Genomic DNA, 14,693 nt, shown 5'->3' on the forward strand with positions numbered 1-14,693 from the left:
TTACAGGTAGACAATAGAAATTTAGGAAAATTTCCTATATTCTAACAAGTGTGTTTCCTTAAGTTTTGAAAGGATTGCATACTTCTTAGTACGAATGAACTAAAATATTTTTCTATGTCAAGTGTTGTTCGTATGTATGAAAAACTTTCTATTATAAAGGAAGTCGCAATTATCATTTTATAAGAAATTTTACTAATTTTGAAGAAACTTGGTTTTAGTTCGGTTTTTGTTTATTTTTACGAATGCTTTGTTATCGGTGAATAAAATTTTCTTTTTCAGTAGTAAATTCTTATACCCAGCGAAGAAAATAGTATGAGCAAAATTCCATGCCTTATTCTAGTTAATGAACTATTCCTAACTGCTTACAGTTTAGGATTTTTTTACTGAAACGAGTAAATTTTATTATTTTTCACAAAAATTTACCTTAATGGAAATAAAATGGATAAACTATATTGATGAAAATTTTTTCCTTTAGTTTCGAAGGCACTTTTTTCTGGGTGAATATTGTCAGTCATTAAGCCAATCCTTACCATGTGTTTTCAAAGTGTGTTGTGTCCTGTTATGATGCCTATCAATACTTTCAGATCATCTCTGCGAGTCGCCATCAGAAAAACAGAGGTCTTACGGCTCTTGTCGTCCCATATCCATTTGGTTTGCTCGCAGGTCGTAGAGGAAGCCCAACGTTCCTTCCATAAATCATCGTAGCTGACATTGATCCTGCAAGTATATAAAGATAGCGGAGGGAAGACATCTGTAACGATGTTGTTCGTGCCGCGTGCGCCTTCTTTAGCCTCTTCATTTCCCATTATTCCATAATGTACAGGTGCCACCGTGTGCTGTTCAGTGAGAACCTAAGCTCTCTACGACAGCGGCTGACTACCTACGACGTTATGTTCGGATTTTCTAAGACCTTTGACAAAACAAAAGATTTAGGACACAATTGTCTTTTAAATTTCAGTTTTACATAACATATTTCAGTAAATGTATAGATCCAATAAGATTTGATTATCATGAGAGTACCAATCCTGTGGTAGGTCCCTTAGTGGCAATTCCCGTAGGGAAGCTACATTTAATAAATTCTGCATTCGGAATTCTGTTCATTGTTGTATATTTTGAAGGCAGGTCATCACTTGTCTTCCTCTGCTACATTTTACTTCTATATAGGCTTATATAATTGTTTGTAGGGCACGGTATTTTGGGTTTCGCATTGTATGACGGAGATATGAAATGTTTCTCCTTATTTTAGAATAAAAAGAGTTTTATTTACGGTACAATAAATTGTAACAAACGTTTTTTTTTTCGAAGCGATGAAAAAGACTAACAAAAAAACAGCGTTTATGACAGCCGTTTTCCAAACTTTTTTTTTTGCGTGGTATTAACCCAGGCTGTACTAGCGTGACCATATGGTTACACACATTGGACCGTCACTAAATCTTCTCGTGTTGATCGCTGATAAATTATACCATTGACTTTTCAAAATTCGAAGAAAATAATTACAGCATAATTCTTGTTAACAATTCCTTGCATTATACAATTATGCCATCTCTCATTGCAAACACTGTTTTTCATATTCTGAATGAACATTAAAGATTTTCCATTTATTTCGAAATATACACTTTTCCTTTCCACTAGGATTTCTCTAATCTTCCATTTTATTCCCACTTGTGAGGAAAGGTATTCAAGTCACAATATATCATTTTTCTGCAATTCCGATAGATTTGATGTTGTTATTCCCCAAGCTTTAGTTGATTAATTCGAACCACAAGTCGCATTAAAAGCGGAATGCAATTAAACATCAATAATTAATATTCTCCACTCAAACATTTTACCTTCCTTTTCCGTTCAAACTCATTGCACTGTATATTAAGAGTGAAAAAAATGAAATTATGAATTTTCTCATCTCCGCTACACTCTCTGGCAATCGTAAAATCCAATAAATTATAATTCTTGACAGTCTACATAACACACGCACACACAAACACCCATACAACTAGGGAAGCTTATGCACATAGAAAACGGAGGTCGTCCTGCAAAAGGATAATGGCAACAGGAAAACAACATCATAACAAAAAGCATTTACCAAGAATTGAAATGAACTGGCAAAATCCGTTTTGTGCACTGGAACAATGGAGAACGACTACAGAAAGTCAAATCGAAACAAAACGAAAATAACTAAAATGGACTACATTGAATTTTGGCCACAACGAAATTTACATTGCCAAGTGTGTAGGAGCTAGCTACCGTGGTGGTCGGAAAAAGACGAAATACCCAAAGGTATTCCTATACAAATTATTAACGTACAGTAAACTCTAGGGGCGAAGACTTGGGCACCGCGACTAAATCATGTATACAGCAGATAAATTTGAAGAATTGTGAGGTGTGATTGTGACATGGAATTGTTGTTGCTCACGAAAATCTTGGTGAATTCGTGAGTTGTGAATCACGATAGAATGAGAAAATCGTTGAAGGAACGAAATTCTTGTACAACCAAAACTATTTTTAATAAAAGTACGATATTTTACTTTCTTTTAACGAATTATTTTCTCATACCTTTCTTGAAAATAAAAAAAAAAAAAATTTTACTATTTATGAAAAACTTCTGATATTTTGATGAAAAACTTTCGTAATTTTCATGAAATGTTTCGTGAAAAGTACGTTAGTGCTGAGTTACACTGAAACAATTATTGTCGTACAGCCAATGTTTTCATGTCCATAGAAGACGCATTTCTCCGATTTGACGTCGTTTGTTTAAAAGTCGATAAATAAAGTTGTTTTCAATAAAGTTGTTTTGTCCTTACAGTTAAACCTTTGACTACCGTTGTCCATTTAGGAGGACATTCAAAAACGACACCAAAAGTTTCGATTTATGTCCCGATGTCTTTTTAAAGTAGAGGCTTTTATCTAAATAAGCTATACATATTTTCCATATTGTTGAGCACTAAACTTCATTTTCTTTAACAAATAACGAAACATACGAAATTTTGAGACCATTTTTCTACTGTACGTCTCTAGTAAATGGTCATTCATAGAAAAGCTATAGCTTATATTATTTCGGATTCTTTTTTGTATTTTTTCTCACATTTCGATAGATATTATAGGCCAAATAGCACTTAATTTCTAGATATTATTACGATATTTATTCGAGCTTATTGGGCAGTAAGATTAAGGGAATTGATATTATTAAGTTACTGAAAAGACAATGCCAGATACCCATCTCGCAAGCCTGACTATACATATATGTTTCAGTGTTGGCCACTACACATTTCCATAGTTTTTAGCGAGATCTGATCGGGTGAGATGATTTAATTTGGGTCTTTTATGTTAATTCTTTGTGAAATTTACACACGAGAATTATACTTCCCAAATTTAAGCATTTTTTTCACCACCACTGTGCACCATCCTTTCGTATAATTTTACAATACCTTAATCTTATTTTAAGATTTTAGGCCTATGTAGCTATAGCTAACATTAATTAACTAATAATTTTATATTATTTGTTAATAAAGCTAAATAAATAATAATATTTTTTAGATTTCGGTTTGTTACTACACTAATCGAAATCTATTTTCAAAGACATTGCTGAATTCACCTGATTGGTGAACGATCACACAATGCCTTGTTTCTAGTCAACAATAATTACTGCGATAACTATATGATAACTATATAAGCCTCTCACTCGAGTGCGAAGGATTTCCGACCAATCAGCTTATCCTCATTCCTACTTAAGACTCTGGAGAGGATGATAGATATTTATCTTAGAACTAGCGTCGATTCAAAATGGGCGAAAGATAATGGTCTTGGGGTAAATCCTGCAACAACAGAACTAGTCATGTACTGCAAAGATCGCAAAACTCCCACGGTTAGGGGATATTGAAATTCCCTTTAATGAGTGTGCAAAATACCTTGGCGTTATTTTGGACAGGAAGCTGAACTTTAAGCTTAATATTGAAGAAAGGGCGAGGAAAGCAACGGTAGCTTTATACTCGTGCAAAAAGGCAATAGGGAAAAAGTGGGGACTAAACCCAAAAATTGTGCATTGGCTATACACGGCAGTGGTTAGACCTATCATGCTATATGGTGTTGTAGTCTGGTGGCCGGCACTTCACCAGCCAACACGTTTGGACAAAGTTCAGTGTATGGCGTACTTGTGTATCTCAGGTGCATTCAGCAAGACAGGAACAAATTCCTTTAATGTCATACTGCATCTATTGCCTTTAGACATTTTGGCCAAACAGTCAGCTGCAACAACGGCTGTGCGGTTGCGCGAGCTATCGCTGTGGTCGGAAAAAAGTTACGGTCACAGTTCGGTCCTCAAAATAATGCCAGATGTGCCTAACGTAGTGGATTACACTTTGGCGAGACCACTTTTCGACAATAAGTTTGAGACTCTAATTCCCAACAGTGAGGCCAAGTGGGTTTCGGAGTATATTCTAAAGATCTGGAACTTCGAATAGCGAAAAGATTACCTGATCACTGTAGTGTTTTTCAGGCTGAAATATTAGCAATAAGAGAAGTGGTGAATTGGCTGAGAAGTAATGCTCCAAGCAATACTGGCATTAATATATACTCAGACAGTCAGCCTGCAATAAAATCCTTGAACTCTGTGTTCCTCAACTCGAAAACGGCCATCGACTGCCGCAAATCTCTCAATGAGATGGCTGAGCAGCACAATATTCACCTAATATGGGTGCCTGGCCATAGGAACATACCGGTGAACTGCGAAGCAGATGAGCTAGCAAGGCTAGGAGCTACCTTACATATTGCAGGGGAACTAGAATCTGTTGGTATGCCTCTGGCAACCTGCAAGCTCTTACTGCGTGAGAAGGCTGTCATGATGGCAAATGTTCGATGGGAGAATTGCGATGGGTTGTAACGACACCAAGCAAATATTAAACTTAAACCGCACACTAGATATGCTAGTGTTCTCGAGACGCCAGATATCACTCCTGATATCTGCTATAACGGGTCGCTGCGATTTTGCAAAAACTATTGGTGCGAAGTATAATGACTATTGTATGAGCTGTCATGATGCGGAGGAAAAGGAATCAATAAAACACCTCTTGTGTGAGTGTCCTGCATTTTGTGTGAGGCGTAAGCAAATTTTAGGGGCGTATAGCTTCAGATTACTGGCGGACCTGGAAAACGTTAACTTAAGCAGTCTGCTAATGTTTTTGGAACAATCTGGTTGGTTCAACAGAAGAAAATAATCGAGAAGGTTTAGCGGTTAAAACTAGAAGTGCCACAATGTTATAGGTATTTTAGTTAATGTGGTATCACAATGGACTGAATAGTTTAAGTGAGCCTGAATCTTAATCGGGCTGCCACTTTAACCTAACCTAACCTAACCTATATGAAACTGGTTTCGTAAGGCCTTTTGGTTACAATTCAAGAATCGTGATTTCAGAACAAACTCATATAGCTCTTGAACTAATTGAGGTAGGTCCTAAAATTACAATTTTTTCTACACAGAAAAAAAGTAAACTGGACTACCTCTTGCGAAAATTGAACTAGATTGTACTCCAAATTTTGAGATTTTCACAAAGCGTTGTTAAACCAGGAAAATGTAATGTCCTGCTGTGTTTTTTAACTGGAAATTATGTGTACGGTCAATGAACTTTATACTCATGTTTAGTTGTGACATGTGTGTGTGTCATGTTTAGTAGGGCTGTGAGAAATTTCGAAAAAAATAATAAAATTTAACTTCAAGCAAATAATTTTTTTTTCAATACAATTAAGTTAAATTCATCGTTAGTTTAAATACGGATTTTCAGTTTACATGCTGTTAGTATAAAATAAAATTAAAGTTTCTCAACCTCGTTCTCTGACATTAGAAGACCAATATAGTCTAATAATTCAAATGCGTAGATTGTCCAATAAAGGAAACTGATGAGGATGTTATTAAATCATTAAAAATAAATCCAAAAACAATTAAAGTTTCTATTAGGTTTATTTCGGCAGTGAAAGTGTTAATTTATACGACTTAAAACTGGGTATCTTTACATATGTTGGTTGATTAACAATTCTGAAAAATTCTCCAGTGTTAATGACTTTTTGTATCTTAACTACAAAGCAAAAAAGCGTTTAATAATAGTTGTTTTACAATAATTTTAAAGGCGTTTTTACTTGACAACTTAATTTACAAATTCTAGTTTGAATTTTCAAATTAAGTTGTCGTTAACACGTTTTTAAAGGTTTTTGATACCACATGAAGAATAAAGCTGAAAAAACGAACTAATTAAAATATGCTTCCTAGAATAAAGGACAAGACACTCAAATCTAAAAGAGAATTGTGTCTTAGAATTATCCTTGCTTCAATTCTTCGCTTCTATGGCTCGGAATCAACGCCAAATCTTTAGAACCGGGCATGCTATTTTTTAGTGTAGTATAAGTTTTGAATTCTTTCACCTTCAATTACTTACACACTAACTTTTAGTCAGAGAAAATTCTTGCCTAAGCCAATGTTCACAGTTCTGTAGTATTTTGTTGAGCGAATTCTATTTACACCAATGCAGAAATGAAAGAATGCAGTTATGACTGTTGTTTTCATTCCAGCAGAGTATTTGCAATTAACCCAATGAATACAAACTTGTCGCTCATGTAACCCCAATCCATTCTACTATATTTGTCCGTCCCGTTCAGCATACTGTAGTGGAAGAATGAGTAGGGAATACGAAGGCAGCATGAAATGAAAGCAACTCATAAAAGCATCCTTTGAAACCCAGTCGCACATGAACAACACACCCAAACGCCGCACAATCATATTCTCATACAGATATTCCATGATCTCTTACCCCTGAAATGTTCTGGAGAAATTTCCCTAAGCGACTATAATTGACATATGAACACACAAAAAAAAAGAAAAAATAAACCTCCTCATTTGTGCTCCCACCCTAGCAGCAATAAACATTACCGGCACCTGTGATAAGGTTGATGAAGAGGTACGGGGAGTGGCGGCAAGCAGGAGGTCGAGGCGTAATTTGTTGTTGGAGCTATAGTTTTGCATTGCTTGACTGGCAGAGTTCATTTTTTATGTATGCAAATTGCATGAACCCGTAGTGAAGCTTCTGTTGGTGTATCTGCTGAAAATACAGAGCACAAGGTATCCGACAGTTTAATGCTGAAATCAACGCATGTCCTTGTTTTGTAATAATGAAAGAAAGAACGAAAAGACTGTGGCAATTTGCCGGAATTTAATATTGTTTCCAAGGATTTCTTTGTTCCGGAACATAGCATTTCAAAGTATGGGTATCGGAATTCGAAGGAAGTATGTTTTTCATTTTTTAAGTCATTCGAGTTTATTTCTAAGTTGGAAAATAATTGTGTTCTACCAAGACAATTTGCTGCGCGTGCAGAAATGTAGGAAATCTTTTCAGTTTTTCCTTAAGAAGAGATTAGTGTACTTTTTAGTCTTCCACCCACTCACCAAGAAAAGTAAATTGCCAATCCAAACTCCTTCACAATCGTTCTGTAATTTGTCTCATATGGCTGGAGTCAAATCGAACTCGAAAAAATCGAACTCGAATACTCGAATAAGATAGAGATTTATAGAAATGAGTTTAGTAGTACTCTTATGTTCACTATCTTTATGGGGCGACCAAAATCCAAAAATTCTTATGAGAATAGAAATTTTTAGGCTGTAGAATCAATATTTCCTTAACTATCATACAACTCAATGCGTAAATATTGTCAGGGTCTACCTTGAAGACCTAAATTCAGGTCCAGCGATGCATACATATGTTCCACATCCATACGACACAGACACAGCTTATGTATTCACACGTCAGTTACTTAAAGGGAAACTAATTTTCAGTTAAAATTAATCCGCGAAGAAAATGTCAGGGGGAAATAACATCGAATATAAATATCCGTTTCAGCGTTGCCTATATGTGAAAAAATGAGTTTTATACGAAACAAATTTTGCGATATAATTCTGCTTAGAAATTGGCATAAATTGATCAAACTGGAAGAGATAGAAAAGCCAAATCCCAAACACATTTCGCAATATCCGTTTTTCCATCGGATAGGGTACTAAAAGTTATATTTGTTTACATATAAATCTGGGTGTCTATCTGTTTCCATTGGGCCACAGTGGACTCATTATGCTCGAGGACAGTGTCGCCTCTTTTTTGTAGGCTATATATGGGGATTCTCAAACACATTTTGCATTATCCCCTATTTCCAATGGATAGAGGACTAAAATATCTTATTTTTAAATATGATGTAAAAATTAGATATTATCTTATTCCATTTGACCATATATATGTCATATATTGAGATTCCCAAACATATTTTGGAATGTTCATTTTTACCATGGGATAGATGGCTAAAAGTTATATATATTACATATAAATCTGGATACTGGATAATCTTTTTCCATTCGGCCACAATGAACTCATTTCTCGCGAGGAGAATATATTGATAAAATTGCGCCTTCAAATAGAAACTAATAGAAAGTTTAAAAAATTATAACAATTTTCCATAGATATATCAAAGTCGATAAAACTCGAGTTTTATAATATATTTTATATCGCTCTCTTAGAATCAAATCTAAATTTTGTATATAATAATATATTTATTTATTTTCTTTTTTTCTTTTTCCAGGCACTAACCAAATATCAAACCTCGCAAAAAGTAACAACCAAGACCGGTATAGAACAGGAGGAGACACTTCTAAATGAATCGGCAGCCCGTGAGACTTCGTTGAATTTACAAATCTTAGATTTAGAAAACGAAGTGAAACAATTGCGTCATGAGCTGGAACGTGTGCGCAATGAACGTGATCGTATGCTGCAGGAGAACTCAGACATTGGACGTGACAAGTCGGACAATGAAGCTGAGAGATTGCGTCTTAAAGCTGAGCTTAAAGAACTTAAATTTCGTGAAACCCGTATGCTTACCGAGTACTCAGAATTGGAAGAAGAGAACATATCATTGCAGAAACAAGTCTCAAGTTTACGAAGTTCACAGGTTGGTTATTTCGAGATTATATTCCATCTGAAAGTATCTGATTTTTATTTCTCTTAACTTCTTGTAGGTTGAATTCGAAGGTGCCAAACATGAGATTCGTCGCTTGACAGAAGAATTAGAGCTTCTTAATCAACAAGTCGATGAGCTCACGAATTTGAAAAAGATCGCCGAAAAACAAATGGAAGAAGCTCTGGAAGCTTTGCAAGTAAGTTTGAGAAGTGTAAAAAAAATAATATTCAAATCAATAGTTGATGTGATTAAATCTAAAAGATTACTTGAATACAACACACGCCTATATCCAATGAACATCCCTAGAGGGGCAGATGGAATTTCCATTTGATATTACTGAGCGCAATTATGATGGACTTCCTTTTGATAGAAATTTTACTAGGCTGAAATACTCCGAAATATCGGCAGCAATAAAATCATATTCGAGTTTTATCTCAGCTTTGGATTTCAGCATGCAAGTTATTGCATCAAGTTGGCCCTGTTTGACTCTCTAGTTATTTTATCTGATTTATTTTGATATCTTTATGTTTGCACCTGTGACCCACGAGTTTTTTTTATTGACATGAGCTATCATATTTATCTTCAGCCCACTCAATTCAAAGTATACGAATTAATATACCATGAAAGTATCCCCAACGTTACTAATTCCTCCGCCTCATCTCCTCATGTCATGTATAGGCGGAATGCTCATTGTCCGTATCCATTTCATTCAGACATTACAAATATTTCCATGCTCTTCTATGATTAAACGTTCGTAGCATTAGTTTCCAGTTATATTTGAGGGGCTAATTGTTGGTTATAGTGGAGACAAAACTCTTAAATTCTTTAGCTCCTTACACATGAACCAAGGCATTTTGAAACTCACACTGTAATAGTTGTACTTAACCTCAACCTTTTAATGGTTGTCCTTACCTCAACCTCGCTCAGAAAAATGGATCGTTATTAAAGTTATTCATTCCTCTCAGTTCATTTGCTTTGGATTTCATTTATTTGTTCAGGTACCCACATTAGGTAAATATTGAACTGATTGCTCATCTCGCCGAGAGATGCGGGCAAACATTTTTTGGATGAATTACGTTCACCATTATCAACATCTTCGAGCTATGTTAGGTTATAATGATATTGTGATACTACATGAATAAAAATACCTTTAATATATCCGGCTGATGAGTCCTTCTCTTTAGCTGGTTATGGTGTATACGCTGTCCCCACGTTATGGGAACGAGGTCCTCACGGTCGGAAGGGGCGGGAAAGTGGGCGATGGGACCTTTCGAAAAATATATGGGCGATAACCACAAATGGGTGTTCATCGTATAAGCCTTAGTTCCTGCTGCTAAAGCTATTTACTATCGTTACTTAAACGGCTACTATCGAATTTTAATTTATTAAAATTTAATTGACAGTTAGTTTTTTCTCGATTGTAGAAGTAGGAGTGGCCGCGGATTGTATTTTTATGCGTAGTATTTTGCATTATACCTGTTGTGAAATTTCTGACGAGGACTTGATTCCAGCTTCCCTTTCAACTTTTTTTTTGAATATTTTATGTTATCCAATCTACCTCTGTTTTCATTGGCAATAACAGCGTTACTGTTATCAGACAATCTCTATCGAAATCGAAATGTTTCGAAATCGCAAACTTTTCGTGAAACTTTTTATTTTATTTTTATTTTCAAACATCAATACATAGGAAGCCTAATAAGGCCTATTGTAAGATTACCTACTACGACTAAGTTGTAGTATAACTTATTTAATGGTATTTTATCGATGATAAATACATTACTATTAAAATATGTTCTTAGCCACCAGAGCCACCGAGGTGCAATGGTTAGCATGCCCGCCTTGCATACACAAGGTCGTGGGTTCGATTCCTGCTTCGACCGAACACCAAAATGTTTTTCAGCGGTGGATTATCCCACCTCAGTAATGTTGGTGACATTTCTGAGGGTTTCAAAGCTTCTCTAAGTGGTTTCACTGCAATGTGGAACGCCGTTCGGACTCGGCTATAAAAAGGAGGTCCCTTGTCATTGAGCTTAACATGGAATCGGGCAGCACTCAGTGATAAGAAAGAAGTTCACCAATGTGGTATCACAATGGAATAGTCTAAGTGAGCCTGATACATCGGGCTGCCACCTAACCTAACCTAGCCACCAGACTATTGCAAAATTAAATAAACTTAAAACTTGGTAATATAGTTCTCTTTAATAAGAAGTTCAAATTGGAATTGTATTGGAGTCGGAGAGTATCTCTATTTTCCGTTACAATAGACACAATTTCTTGCGATCTGCGATTCCAAATAACGGGGGGATACACCCACGTTCCACGTTTTTCAGTACTAACAGCACAGGTGACAAAACAGACTCCGTGATTTCAATATAAGGTGCACTCACCAAGCACCCTGCGCTCCTTTCAATTTAAGACAGTAAATATTATTACATCACCTTTTTGACCTAATAAAGGATTCCACTTCATAGACCTATCATTGATATAAGAGAAGTTCTCAACTGTCCCTTCTGGGATACTTTTGTATCTTGGATGTTCGTTACTATTGTATAATCATATTTTGTATTTGAGTAGTTTAGTATTTTACTATGTATCATCACGTTTACTTTGTCTCCTTTATAGGGTGAACGTGAAGCTAAATATGCCCTCAAAAAGGAACTCGATAGTCATTTGAATCGTGAATCTATGTATCACATTAGCAACTTGGCCTATAATATTCGCGGTACAATTTGTGATGACAACACCAGTGCCAATAGTGATGGCGAAGATGATAATTTGGCCTTGAAACGTTTCGAAGCAAATCTATCGACAGAACTAAAATCACCGGATGGCACAAAATGTGATCTCTTCTCCGAAATTCATTTGAATGAATTGAAGAAACTTGAAAAGCAACTGGAATCCATGGAGAACGAGAAGACACACTTAACGGCAAATCTGCGAGAGGCTCAAACAAGTTTGGATAAATCACAAAATGAATTACAAAACTTTATGGCCCGCCTGGCTATATTGGCCGCTCATGTTGATGCATTGATGCAACTGAAAAAGCAATATGACAACAAAGACGATGTCACACAGGAGGCTCTCAAAAAGCAACAGAATGAGGAAAATCTTAAACAGCAATTACGTGATACTCTGTCCAAATACAGCAATTGGTTCTCTTTATCGTCTAAGGAAATCGATGGTCTAAAGACTGACTTGCATGAACTGCAAAAGGGTTTGAACTACACAGATGCTATGACTTCGTTGCGCAACGAAATCACCAATCTGAAAAACAAACTGATGTCCACCGAGCAAAAGTCTTTAGATTTGCAAAGCGATGTGCAAACCTTGACGAATATCTCACAAAATGCTGGTCAAAGTTTGGGCTCTGCTCGATCCACATTGGTGGCGTTGAGTGATGATTTAGCACAGTTGTATCATTTGGTATGTACGGTGAATGGTGAAATGCCCACAAGGGTATTATTGGATCACAAGAGTGATGACATGAGGTAAGCTAGGGGTTCATTAGGAATTATCGCAGGTCCAATTCTAAACCACTCAATTATTTACAGTTTCGAAAATGATTCGTTGACCGCCATACAGTCACAATTCAAATCGGATGTCTTTATATCAAAACCACAAATTGTGGAAGATTTACAGGGATTGGCTGATTCGGTTGAAATTAAGAAATATGTTGACACCGTATCGGATCAAATTAAATACCTGAAGACAGCCGTTGAACACACCATTGAACTGAACAAGAACAAAGTTCGAGGTGATGTATCAGAATGTAAGTTTAGCGGGTATCTAAGAGAGGCATAGTAGTGCTAAAATTTCAATGTCTTTTATTTTCAGCTGATAAATACAACCGCGAAGAAGTCGAAGAGTTACAAGAACAGATCATCAAACTCAAGAGTCTGTTGTCCACAAAACGTGAGCAAATCGCCACACTACGTACAGTGCTCAAATCCAACAAACAAACTGCTGAAGTTGCCCTAACAAATCTTAAATCAAAATATGAGAATGAGAAGATGGTTGTTAGCGAGACCATGTCCAAATTGAGAAATGAATTGAAGATTCTCAAAGAGGATGCTGCCACATTCTCAAGTAAATTTTTTAACCTCAAAATTACTACGAGTTGCTCCATTTTTGTTTATTTTATTTTTAAGGTCTACGTGCAATGTTTGCTGCCCGTTGCGAAGAGTATGTCACGCAAGTTGATGATCTCAATCGTCAATTGGAAGCTGCCGAAGAAGAGAAGAAAACTCTAAACCAACTCCTGCGATTGGCCGTTCAACAAAAATTGAATTTAACCCAAAAACTGGAAGAAATTGAAATGGATCGGTGGGTTCATTTGGGTCGTTAAGAAATTGACCATACACAATTAGAGAATATTTTCTCATATCCCTAATTCGTTTATCCCGATTTCTCAGCATTAGTTCCTTTTTTATATTTTGTAGCATTAAATCGACAACTACACCTACAGCATCACGTTTCTAGTCTCAGTGTGACTTTTCTAGAGAGTTTTTAGTATTACTATTCATTTTTGTCATTAATCCCTTTTCGTGTCTGCGATTTGACCTGCTGTCAATTTCATTTATTTGTTTACTGTAGAATTATCTCTCCACCCTAATATTCAAAGCCTTTTCTATGAATATATATTACGTTTTTTTTTTTGGTGTTTGTTGTGTGGTCATTATTATTTCTTTTTAATTTCGGTATCGTGCGTTTTTTATGTTTATTACAATGCAGTGGTTTTATTTCTCATCGGTAAGCGTTGACCATTTTAAGAGCTTGTTTTTTTGTTTGTCCATTCATATATGCTTGTACATATACTCACATCCATTCCAACAAATATTTCCATTCAATATAAACATACATTGTCTCGGCTTTGCAAGGGAAAGCCAATTGAATTTTCCCATTCATTAAGCTCGCTTCAAAAAATATTTCATGCACTCACTCCACACACGTTAGCCCTCTCCACTAATAGATCCCACATTTGTAAATATCTAGTCCATGTGTAGATAAAAAAAAACATGTGTACATACTATTATATGTTTTGCCATCATACAATATCATTTATATACTACATGTGGCAATTTTAATTTACAAGTCGATACGGTCGATAAATACAAGCGACAAGAGATATGCTCCATGTTTTAATAACACAAAAACATTGCCAAGCCTAGATATAGGTCTATTTGGTTGTCTGCCAATCAATTAAAAACCAATTATAAATACCAGAGTGCACTGGTTTAAGTATATTAGTTTTTATTCCAAGTTTTTTCTTTACTAAATCCCAATCTAAATCGCATATACTCTTCATCATAGATTTACCATAGAGTCCTCAGACTCTTTTGGCCAAATTGTTTTAATGAAACCAAAACAATCCGTGGCGTAATTTTCAGCTACGTTAACCGCATTGTGAATGATAGGAAGGTGAATTTCCATGCGAAAAGATTATATTGCAAAATTTATTTTATACTACTCTTACGGCCATTTTCATGTAGCTATACTATAACTGAAAGAACTTTCAGCAGTTAAGACCATAACTTGTATATCTACTGTATAGACGGTTTAAAAATTCGCTAGTTAACATAGCACTAACGGTGCTTTATGAAAATTGGGTATAATGAACAGAAAACAATCCCAGGATTAGTATGTATGTCAAGTAATCATGTGAAAATACACATTCAATTAAATGTTTAATGTTTCGATTAGAGAGATCTGAATGTAAA

General features: G+C 35.6%; 1 protein-coding gene across 3 annotated transcripts in view; it reads left to right on the forward strand.

The window, feature by feature from the left end:
- Positions 1 to 14,693, forward strand: part of BicD (Microtubule-associated protein Bicaudal D) — a 99,864-nt gene that overhangs the window by 70,123 nt on the left and 15,048 nt on the right. For 2 of the 3 annotated variants that reach the window (XM_075295950.1, XM_075295951.1), the window contains exons 2-7: positions 8,602 to 8,967; positions 9,035 to 9,172; positions 11,599 to 12,464; positions 12,528 to 12,745; positions 12,811 to 13,062; positions 13,125 to 13,299. In XM_075295950.1, coding sequence (XP_075152065.1) covers positions 8,602 to 8,967; positions 9,035 to 9,172; positions 11,599 to 12,464; positions 12,528 to 12,745; positions 12,811 to 13,062; positions 13,125 to 13,299 — 2,015 coding nt within the window. Of the gene's footprint in view, positions 1 to 8,601; positions 8,968 to 9,034; positions 9,173 to 11,598; positions 12,465 to 12,527; positions 12,746 to 12,810; positions 13,063 to 13,124; positions 13,726 to 14,693 lie in introns of all 3 variants that reach the window. The other variant, XR_012719597.1, reaches the window with a different exon arrangement.

Source organism: Haematobia irritans, chromosome 2 (genome assembly GCF_050003625.1).
Source record: "Haematobia irritans isolate KBUSLIRL chromosome 2, ASM5000362v1, whole genome shotgun sequence".
NCBI classification, from domain to species: Eukaryota; Metazoa; Arthropoda; class Insecta; order Diptera; family Muscidae; genus Haematobia; species Haematobia irritans.